This window comes from Arachis ipaensis, chromosome B01 (assembly GCF_000816755.2).
Source record: "Arachis ipaensis cultivar K30076 chromosome B01, Araip1.1, whole genome shotgun sequence".
NCBI classification, from domain to species: domain Eukaryota; kingdom Viridiplantae; phylum Streptophyta; class Magnoliopsida; order Fabales; family Fabaceae; genus Arachis; species Arachis ipaensis.
Window position 1 is genome coordinate 14,382,796 of NC_029785.2, and position 10,911 is coordinate 14,393,706.

General features: G+C 35.7%; 1 protein-coding gene across 1 annotated transcript in view; it reads left to right on the top strand.

Annotated features, from left to right (window-relative positions):
- Positions 1-7,082, top strand: part of LOC107646903 (CASP-like protein ARALYDRAFT_485429) — an 18,904-nt gene extending 11,822 nt beyond the window's left edge. Inside the window, exons 3-4 of the mRNA XM_016351048.2 lie at positions 6,495-6,627; positions 6,742-7,082. Of these exons, the coding sequence (XP_016206534.1) occupies positions 6,495-6,627; positions 6,742-6,936 (328 nt within the window). The 3' untranslated portion in view covers positions 6,937-7,082. The remainder of the gene's footprint in view (positions 1-6,494; positions 6,628-6,741) is intronic.

Genomic DNA, 10,911 nt, shown 5'->3' on the forward strand with positions numbered 1-10,911 from the left:
GACAATCCGGTGACTCACCCACATAACTTCTACCCATGTCACGGTCACCCATCAACAGATGCGGGTTATGGTTATTCTTACTAAAAATGGCCAATAATACATCGGCGATGTCCTGGTTTTGCTGATTTAGACCCTTATAAGTACTCCTTATAAAAATGTTAGCCCTGGCACCGAAGTTTCAATAGGTTAGTATCCGGCATTCCCCTTCTAAAGTCATCCAGAAGGGATGCCAACCCTCAGCAGGCCGCACTTTGAAATATTTTTCCTTGAAGCCATGGAACGAATCTTCGAACAACCTAAAGATCCGTCGACCATGCACGGCTCGGAAGGACTTGTATCCTTTTTTATGTTTTCCTTCTTTTGAAGGGTTAGTCAGAAGAAAGTAGAGGAAGACCTCTACCGAGATCGGTAGCTCTAAGTATTCGCAGGCCATCTTGAAACAGCGAATAACAGCCTAGCTGTTCGGATGTAACTGTGACGGCGCCACATCGTATAAGCAACCTGGGGGTGTTCATATTTATGTGACAAATGCATTCCCGGTCCCTCAAAACGAACGTGTCGTAATGCTCCTCGTCGGAACCCCCTCTGCAGAGCAGATCGGAGTTGCGAAAGGGTTATCTTAGAGGCCATGTCCATCACGTTAGAAGTAGCCCAGATATAATGGTCTACGGGATCTCTCGGAATTGGGCTCTGCGCCATACCTACAGTTGGGCACCACTTAAAGTTAAACTCGGGAGGTCGGCACATCGAGAAAAAAGAAACTAATGCTACGTTCTGCTACGACTCTACTGTACACTGATCTACGATCAATTAGAGGTTAAAATTAATGCACTTAATAGCAACCCCCTGTAAACTACCTAATAGTGACGCACTAATCACAGGCGAGACTAATCATCAACAACAGAAGAAAATAGCGCAATAATGGCGGCAGAAGCAAAAACAGAACCATAATCATCTGTAAGGGTAAAAGCAGTAGAAACTTACCAGGAAATTATGGAAAAAAGAAGAACGAATTCCGGAGAAAGCACAGAAAAGCTTGCAAAGGTCAAAGGTAAGAAAGGGAAGAATGATAGTAAAGGCAGTGGATGGGAGATGTATGAAATAATGAAAAGCGTCAGGGAAAAATGCAGGGTAGTAACTGACAGAGGGAAGCGCGAAAGCCAAGGAAAAAAATAGATTTTTCACCCGAGTTTTAAATTAGCCATAATGAGCATTAAATGCTCGACGCGAGAATCGAGGCGACATTTCTAGTAACGGGTAAAGGCCACGTGCTTTGGGGGCACGGACTCCATCAAGTATTCCCGACCCCACGAGAGCTCTACTGGCGGGGGCAAGTAGTTCAAACGCGCCAGGTACGAGCTACGCCATACCTGGCACGTTGGGGGCACTATTCCGACCCAACCAATTAGCGACCCGGGTCCAGACCTGACTGCCCGACACGACGGGTCGTGCAACCCAAGCCAGGAGGGGACCTGCCTTCCTTTCCTTATCCACGTGGAGCCTGGACAGCTAGTAGAAGCTTCCAGGAAGGTGGGCCTGGCCACAAGGGGCCCACCCGAGTACGTATTATAAGAGGGGATGGACCTACCCCTCCCCATAGGTACGCCATCGACTCTAACCCTAAACCACCACCTCTCGTACGAATACTGACTTGAGCATCGGAGTCCTTGCAAGTGGCACCACCACATCGTCACCCAATAGATCCCAGCACGCAACCTCCTCCAGATTCACAGTTCGTACCCAGGTCCTAACCCTTTCGAGCCTCTGCTCAGCTTCAGTCTGTCCCGATCCACCACACCCTTGAGCAGATGAACAATAATAATAAATGAGATCACTGTTATATAAATCATTTAATATGAAATAGCATAATTTGTGATTATAATTAATATATGTATTTGGCAATGAGGGTGAGGTTAAAGCCTAAAGGTGAGAACAACAACAAAATTAGAAATTCATTTAAGGGACCAAATAGAAGCAAAATATTAAATAATTTTTATATTATTATTTATATTTTATGTTAGATAAAAGTTAAGGTTCAAAAATATATTTTAATGATTTTAGTATTTTAAAATATATTCGATGACAATGTACCTTATATGGAGGAAAAATTAAGGTTGTGAGAAGCGGACTGGTCATTGAATCGATTGAGTAACTAGTTCAATAATTCAATGGTTTAATTAGAGTCGAACTATAGTTGAACCAGTTTAATTAAATATACACTAAAATTATAAAAAAATTCAATATATAATTTTAAATATTTAAGTTCAATAATTTTTAAACTAATAAAATTCAAAATTTGATAATTTCAAAACACATATAAATGACAAACAAAAAATATTCTACCACCAAAAAAAACATTGAACAAACAAATTTTTTACTAAACAAAGATACTACTCATCAAAAATCATAATCATCATTAAGTGTTCCAATGTCTCCATCATAAACAGGTAATCCAAAGCCACCATCTTCAGAAGTACTATCAAAAGAAGCTATATTTGAAGATTCAATTACAACATCACGCATATCCAGTTCAACTTCCATGTCTCCTCCATCTAATAAAATAGAATAAAAAGTCAATAAGAAATCAAAATTAACAACATATATCTTTATGGAATGAAACAAATTTTGCTATTTTACTTACCATCAGAATACGAAGGCATAGCATTATCAGTATATATTAAATTTTCAATGCCTTCAACATCTCCATTAGTAAATTCAGGATCATCCTCATCTGTCATTACCCAAAAATCTATCGTGTTATTAATGCGTTGAATGTCAATTGGATCATAATTCTTCTTCTTTTGATGCAACCTAGATTGAAACCGTAGGTTATAAGTCACATAAACAATGTCACTTAGTTTTTAATACTCTAATCGGTTCCTCTTCCTTGAATGAATTTGTTTAAAAAGGCTCCAATTTCTCTCATTTAGATGAAGAAAATGTTTGATGAAAAAGACGAATTGTCATTTTTTATAAATTAGGAGCACTCCCACCATGTAGCCTCCACCATTCACCTACATAGATATAAAACTTAAATATTGTTTAATGTTCATCACTCAATATTTAGTAAACTTTCAAACTAAATTGAAATTGGAAAAAAAATAACTTACCAAGTTCGAGTTTTTTTACCGCTCTCTTGGTACTTTATCTCTCAAATTTTTTTTTACAATCTCAATACAATTGTATCTCTTGCATTGCGGCAACTGAGTCATCGCAAAGTGTTTCAATATCAAGCAAATGAGGTAAATATCTCAAGATATTTTTCTTATCAACAAAATCCTCGTTATAAAAAAAACTGGATTTAAAAAGTACGCCACTGCATGGAGATCCCGCCTCAAATGCTTATCCACCGGATTTTCAAGATATTGGTGTAAGACGTATAAGCAGCTTTTCAATTTCTAAACATTGGCTTGATAGTATTTTTGGCTCTTTTCATGTCTTCATACACGTATCCCAAAGAAGATTTTTCATCAACATTAACAATCCTCAACAACTTAATAAGAGGACTAACAATTTTCACACTGATAACAGAATCTTGCCAAAACTTACTATCCAACACAATTGAACTAACAATCTTTCTATTAGTACTTTTGGTTAATTTATGAGAAGTAAAAAATTTGTCCACCATCAATGCTTGCAAATCTTTCTTGTGATCATATATACTTTTCAAAGTAATGAAAACAATGACAAAACATGTGACTCCTGGTCGAATAATTTCTTTCCAACTATTTTTTAAGCCAAGACAAGAAGATCATATGATTGTAAACACAGTCACTTTTGAAGCACGAGAAGCAAGATCATTTATGTGAGGAATACTTGCAATATCTTTCAAAATAAAATTGATGCAATGGACAGCACAAGGAGACCAAAAGATATTTGGATACTTTTCATGAATGAGTTTTCTAGCAGATACATAATTAGCAGCATTATCAGTGACCACATGCACAATGTTACTAGGCTCAACCCACTCAATAACATCAGCAAACAACTTAAACAAGGTATCGGTAATTTTTATCATATTAGAAGCATCAACAGACTTAATAAATAACATTCCAGATGGACAATAAACTAAAAAGTTAATTAAGGTTCATTGCCTTTGATTAATCCAACCATCTGCCACCAGTATACAACCGGTATTTTTCGCTGAAAGTAAGGTGTTTGAATTGCATTGAAAGGAATGCGTGCATCGATGATCTATTTTGCAAGCCCCAACTTAGCCTTGTCCACAATTTTTTATTGGCCAAAACACTTTTCAAAGTCGGTTGACACTTTAGAGTAGTCATTTTCTTAAAATAACTTTCAATTTGTATATCAACAATTGCTCTTTTTTGACTTTGTCTCCCATTATTGTAGAAACAACAGGTTGTACAGGGTTAGGCGATGCTTGTATTTCTACACCATAAGACTTCCTCAAATTTTTTTTTTCATATTACTTTTTTATTTTTTACCAAAAACCTTTTGAATTGAAGTTCAACCTCTTCAGTGACTTTATTATATACTTTAATTTGTCCAGAAATTTTTACAAGATGATATTTCATTATATATGTCCCCCTCCATTATAAGTATTCAAACAAAAAAATATATGTATATTGCGCCTTGTAATTTTTGTCATACGTCACAGTGAAATATTCTCAAGCTGGTTCACATTTTTCTCGAGAGGAACCGTTTGAGATTCTTGGACAACATTGTCTTGTGGTTGTTCCATCTAAATTATATACAATATACGAATTACAAATTACATATAGCGAAATAAAACCTCATCCATCAAAATCCAAAATTCAAAATTGAACTTATCACTGTTTTTGAAAATTATATCAAAATTATATTCGTCATTACAAGAATTCAGAATGATTAATTCATATAATTAACAACATAAAAAAATTAACTGAAAAATTGAAGAATTCACTGCGGCAATTTATATAATTAACCAACAAAATAAAAAAAAGTAACTGAAAAATTGAAGAACTCACTACGGCAATTCATATAATTAACAAAATTAAAAAAAATTAATTAAAAAACTGTAGAACTCATTGCGACAGAGAGAGAAGAGAAGGCTTACAGTCCACGACAGCAGAGATAGATGTTCGACAGGACAGAGGCGGCCGATGACAGAAGCTTCGAACCGACCTCTGACGACGATGACGATAGTGATAGGAATGGTGGAGATGTTCCTTGCTCGTTGGAGGAAATTAGAGTTGGAAGGGATAGAGAAATGTTCGTGACTTCATTAGCAACGTTTGAAAATTCGGACTAGGTTAGTAGGTTTTCTCTTTCTTTTTTTTTCTAGCGTTCAAAACAACGCCGTTTCTGACTCAGATTACAAAACTGGGCCTTAAAAAAACCCAACCGATTCGGTCAGTTCACCAATTAATCATCGATTCGGTCGATTTTTTGATCGATTTTTACAGGATGATTTTGAAAGTCAACCAGACCGATCAGATGACCAGTTTTCAATTAACCCAGTCAAACCAATCAATCCGGTCCGATTTGTAGAGCCTTAGAAAAAATCATCAATAACTGTATATGAAGTGAATTTTGAACCATTGGCGGAGCCTCGTGCAACCATCAAATTTTCTTTACAAGTATACATTTTAATTTAGTCTCCTTACCATTTTTATTTATTCTTTGTTTACTGTAAATTGTTTTTTTTTGTCCTCTCTCGAAAAGTTAATCTACCTCCACCGTTGTTTTGAATCAATTTAATTTTTAATATAATGTTGTTATTTAATTAATAGATTGAGTGGTGAGTGGTGACTAGCTATCGATTTGGTGATGGAAGGGGAACGGTAGAGGTGATATTGAGGAGTAAATGATGACTTAGATCTTGATGATGTTGATGTTGACGAAGGAGGTGGGGTGTTGGATATAATGAAGGAAGATGTGAGAATATAATTAGGATGATGATAATGATGTGGTTATGAACTTATGATAGGGACAATTTTGAAAGTATACATTGACTAATTTTGACCATAAAAATTAAATAAAAAGGTATATGTATTTTAATGTTAGGAATAAAGTTTTAGGAAAAAAATTAAAAAAAATTTAAGCATTAATAGAATTTATTGTTTTTGGACATCAATTAAATAAATTCAAAAGAAATTATTCTTACTTAAAGAATCGTATTAGATATATAACTATTCTTATTATTTCCTCCTATCAACTTAAATTTTTAAATTTTTGAGAGAAATCGTATCATAAAAGTTTACGCTATGTGGGCATTAAATTATGTTACTAATGCTCTGCAATTTTGTGGAAGTGTTGGCATGATGACAGAGGTGTTATTCATTCTTTCTGAAGAGTTTATATGTATACCATATTTTATAGTTTATAATAAGAGGTAAAAGACTTGGGAGTGCACTTTTTATACTTGTTCCCAAAGTTGTATTAGAACTTAATTAGAAGCATCTTGGTGTTTATGCTATGTAGCTTATCTTCTATGCATGCCTCAATAGGAGGATTTTCATCCTTTTGCTTTTGTTCATGATATTCAACAGCTATTTGGTGACAGTCATGGGGTTGGTAATTCCGTGGAGCATAACATTGTTGGTCGTAGACGCATACTCTGTGTTTATAAAATGTTTACCTCATCAAAGAAGACTCATATTCATGATCCTTTTGGGTGACATGGTATGTGCAAATTATGACAAAAAAGAAACATTATTGCTGATATTGACCAACTAAAAATTAACTTTATTTTTTCTATAATGCAATAATGAGAATAGAATATGTCACATACTTCAGGTTTTGTCATATCTATCGCTAGCGGCAGCGTGTTCGACGGCCGGCGTCACAGATCTCCTGCTGGATGCGGACGGATCCTATTGTCCGCCAAAGTTGTGCAGCAGATATCAGTTGTCTGCTGCTATGGCCTTCTTGTCCTGGTTTCTTTCTTCAGCTTCTTGTCTGTTCAACTTTTGGATTTTACCGTCTTTGTAAATTATTTTGCTGGCTGTTCATATGTATGCAAATGATAAGTTTATTTTTTCTTTCAAGGGAATAAAGTTGTGATGAATATAGTCAATAATAATGTAATAATTGCTTAATTGCTTTTAGTTCAAGAGAAAAAAGAAAATTGAAGTTTCTATCGTGGTTCTCAACCTTTTCCTCCTAAGCATCCTTGCACAGCCAATAATAATGTGGCAAGATGAATTCTAAACTTAACATTTTAAATTTAAACTCTAAATTACTGTGTTTGGACAGTGTTGTCCATGCTTGATTTGATGATATAGTTGCTGAATTTTGGGGTTAGGTTCTCCAAAGAAGTAGTTTTAGTGAAAATGAGGATTTGAGTGTTGAAATTTGAATTGGGGTTTGATGAAGCTCAAAATTACCATTTTTAATTTTAATTAGATGATTTTGAATGAGAATGAAGGGCTCGATTGGTTATTAATGAGGTGTTTGTGAGTTAAATTGCGCTAGGAGCATTGTACCCAAATTATGGGATTTTAATCGATTGTGTTGGGATTGGTATTTTAGCGCTTTTACCCCCCGATAAATGGATTTTGATAAACTCAAATTGAGGGTTGATCATTAAGGTTGGTATTAAATTCTGAATTATGTATATTTTACTACATAATAATGAGCACTTTGCCAAAATCCATGATGATTCTAATTTTTTTTTGGCAACAATAATTCTAGATAACTAAATTTAATAGAGATAAAGTATGTAATGTAATAGATCAAGATCAAGAAGATCAAGTCACACTTGTTAAGTGACTGATAACCCTAGCTTATCTTGTTTTCAGTTCTGTTATTTCTGTTTCAACAGAATTGTGGTAGCTTGCTATATATATAGCAGAGTTACCTCATATATTGTATAACATTCAATCACTCAATGATAGATCAACAATTCAGTTCATCTCTCTCTTCCAGTGAACATTCTTTCATGGTATCAAGAGCATAGGTGATAGATTCATGGTTTCAATCATCCCTCATCAGAACCCACCCGCTTTTTCTTCTTCTTCTTTCCCTTTTTCTCAACCCTTTACTGCACCTGTTCTTGGCAAATTGACTGAAAACACCTTTTGAACCTGGCAGAAGCTTGCCCTTCACGTTATCAATGCTAATGGACTTACTGATTATCTTTCTGCTGACAAGATTCCATCACAATTTGAATTTGAATTTGCCAGAGAAGCGGGTACAGAATCAAAGGCTTATACGACTTGGAAGCAAAAAGATGATTACCTTATGACATGGCTCCTCTCTTCTCTGGACCTCACATTCAAGAATCGAATGCTGGATTGCAAGTATGCGCATCAAGCTTGGACAACTATCACTGAATATTTAGCAAAGACCTCCAAAATCAAGATTCAGCAATTGAAGAATGAATTAAAGTCTGTAAAGAAACAAGGTATAACAGCAAATGAGTATCTCAAGAAGATTCGAGAAATTGTTGATTCCATGGCATCAATAGGCTACACTCTTTTCCTAGAAGATCACATATCAGCCATTTTAGATGGTCTTAATGAAGACTATGCTTTGTATCTCATCTATTACTATTATTGAAGCTGAAGCACTTCTTCTTGAACATGAAGAAATGATTGAAATGTTTAAAAAGGCTGCTTTGGGAACGATACAAGAACACTATACTCAATCACCATCTTCCCTTCCCAGGCCACCGAATACCACAAATTATGCTCCAAAAAGAGATCGAGGAGGAAGAATTCTAACAGAGGCAGGTTTGCAAATTCTGTTTCTAGACCGATTTGTTAAGTCTGTGAAAGGACCGGTCATACTACACTCTCTTGTTTTCACCGCTTTGATCAACAATATTAAGCACCATCTTCTAATGCAAGAACACCAACCCAATCTGGAATCTTGCCACCCCCTACTACCTATCACAATCCAAGGGCTTACATGGCTGCTCCATCCACTTTTTCATATGCAAGCTAGCTTCGTGACACGGGAGCAAGCAATCATATCACAAATGATGCACACTCTATTTTGGCTCCCTCTAAATTTCTTGGTACAGACCAACTCCTTCTAGGTAATGGAACAGATAGTAGTATCTCTCATGTTGGACACTCATATTTGGTGAATTTAGCTTCAAACAAATATTTTCTTTTGAATCAGCTTTTACTTGTTCCTGAAATTACACAAAATTTAGTGAGTGTACACAAATTTGCCACTGATAATGCATGCTTTTTTGAGTTACATCCTAATGTTTGTTATGTGAAATCTCAGAATGTCCAGGAGATTCTTCTACAAGGAGCTCCATATAATGGAGTGTACAAGTTTGATAACATTGCTGTTACAAAATCTGCACCTAAGAATAGTCATATATCTTCACCAAATTCTAACTCTTGTATTTCAGTACCTACGGTTTATACTTCCCAATTAGATACTTACAATTTATGGCACAAATTTTTAGGTCATTGTGCATCCAAGACTGTTGTTTCTGTAATGAATAAGTGTAATCTACCTATTTCCTCTGCTTCAATAAAATCTGGTGTTTGTGACCATTGTTGTCAGGCTAAAATACACTTGTTGCCTTTTTAATTAGATGATTCAATTTTTATGCCCCTTTAGAAATGATTTACAGTGATATTTGGGCCCTGAACCATATACATCCTATCATGGTTTCACATATTATATTTCTTTTGTGAATGCTTACACTCAGTATACTTGCATTTATTTACTTTATACCAAATCACAAGCTTTTCAGGCTTTCCTTCAATACAAGGCTGAAATGGAAACTTTCACTGGTTTAAAATTGAAATAATTACAGACTGATCATGGTAGGGAATATCTCTCTAATTCCTTCACACGATATCTAGCTCAAGAAAGAATATCTCATTGCTTCTCCTGCCTTTATATTCATCAACAAAATGGGAGGACAGAGAGGAAGCATAGACATGTGACTGAAGTAGACTTGGCACTTTTAGCCACTGCCTCAATCCCTTTAACTCACTGGGATGATGCTTTGATTTCTGCAACATATATTATTAATAGACTTCCTTCTCCTAACACTAATAATTTATCCCCTATTAAACTTTTACATCATCACCTACCTGATTACTCCTTTTTAAAGATTTTTAGTTGTGCTGCTTTTTCTTGTATGAAACCTTATAATACTCATAAATTAGATTTTAAATCACAACTCTCTGTATTTTTGGGTTATGCCTCTCATCATAAAGGCTACAAATGCCTAACTAGAGAAGGTAAGGTTATTATTACAAGACATATCTTGTTTGATGAAAACTGATTTTCTTATGCTAAACTTTTTCCACTTCATAAATCCTCTTCACCATCTGGTCAGTTTCTTCATACAACTCTCCGTTTGCCTCTTATTTCATTTCCTCCATCCTCTCCAAGTATAATAGAATCCTTGTCATCTTCTTCTGCCACTCCTGTCCTTGAGACTACCACTGCTTCCATTCAGCACTCCGAACCTACCACTCCCCTTTTAACATCACAAGTAAAATCTGGTCAGCCACACCAATCCCTACATCCTCACAACAACTTCATCACTGATACTATCATTCAATTGGAAACTCCCCTCCTACTAGAATTTCTTCTAATACTCACCCTATGCAAATCATATCTAAGTCTGGCATATTTAAACCAAAAGTCCTTACTGCCTCACTCTCCACCTCATGTGATCTTGTTAATAATATACCCTCATCCGTTGCTGCTGCCTTGAAATCAGAACACTGGAAGAATGCTATGTTGGAGGAATTACAAGTCTTATACAAGACTAATACATGGACACTGGTCAATTCAACACCCACAGATAAGATTATTGGCTGCCGTTGGATTTTTGCCATCAAAAGACATCCCAATGGCCAAATCATGAAGTATAAAGCTCGTTTGGTAGCCAAAGGCAATCACCAAATTGAGGGAATTGATTATGATCAAACATTTGCTCCTGTGATTAAACCCTCTAGAATTCGGTGGTGCTCTCTTTGGCCC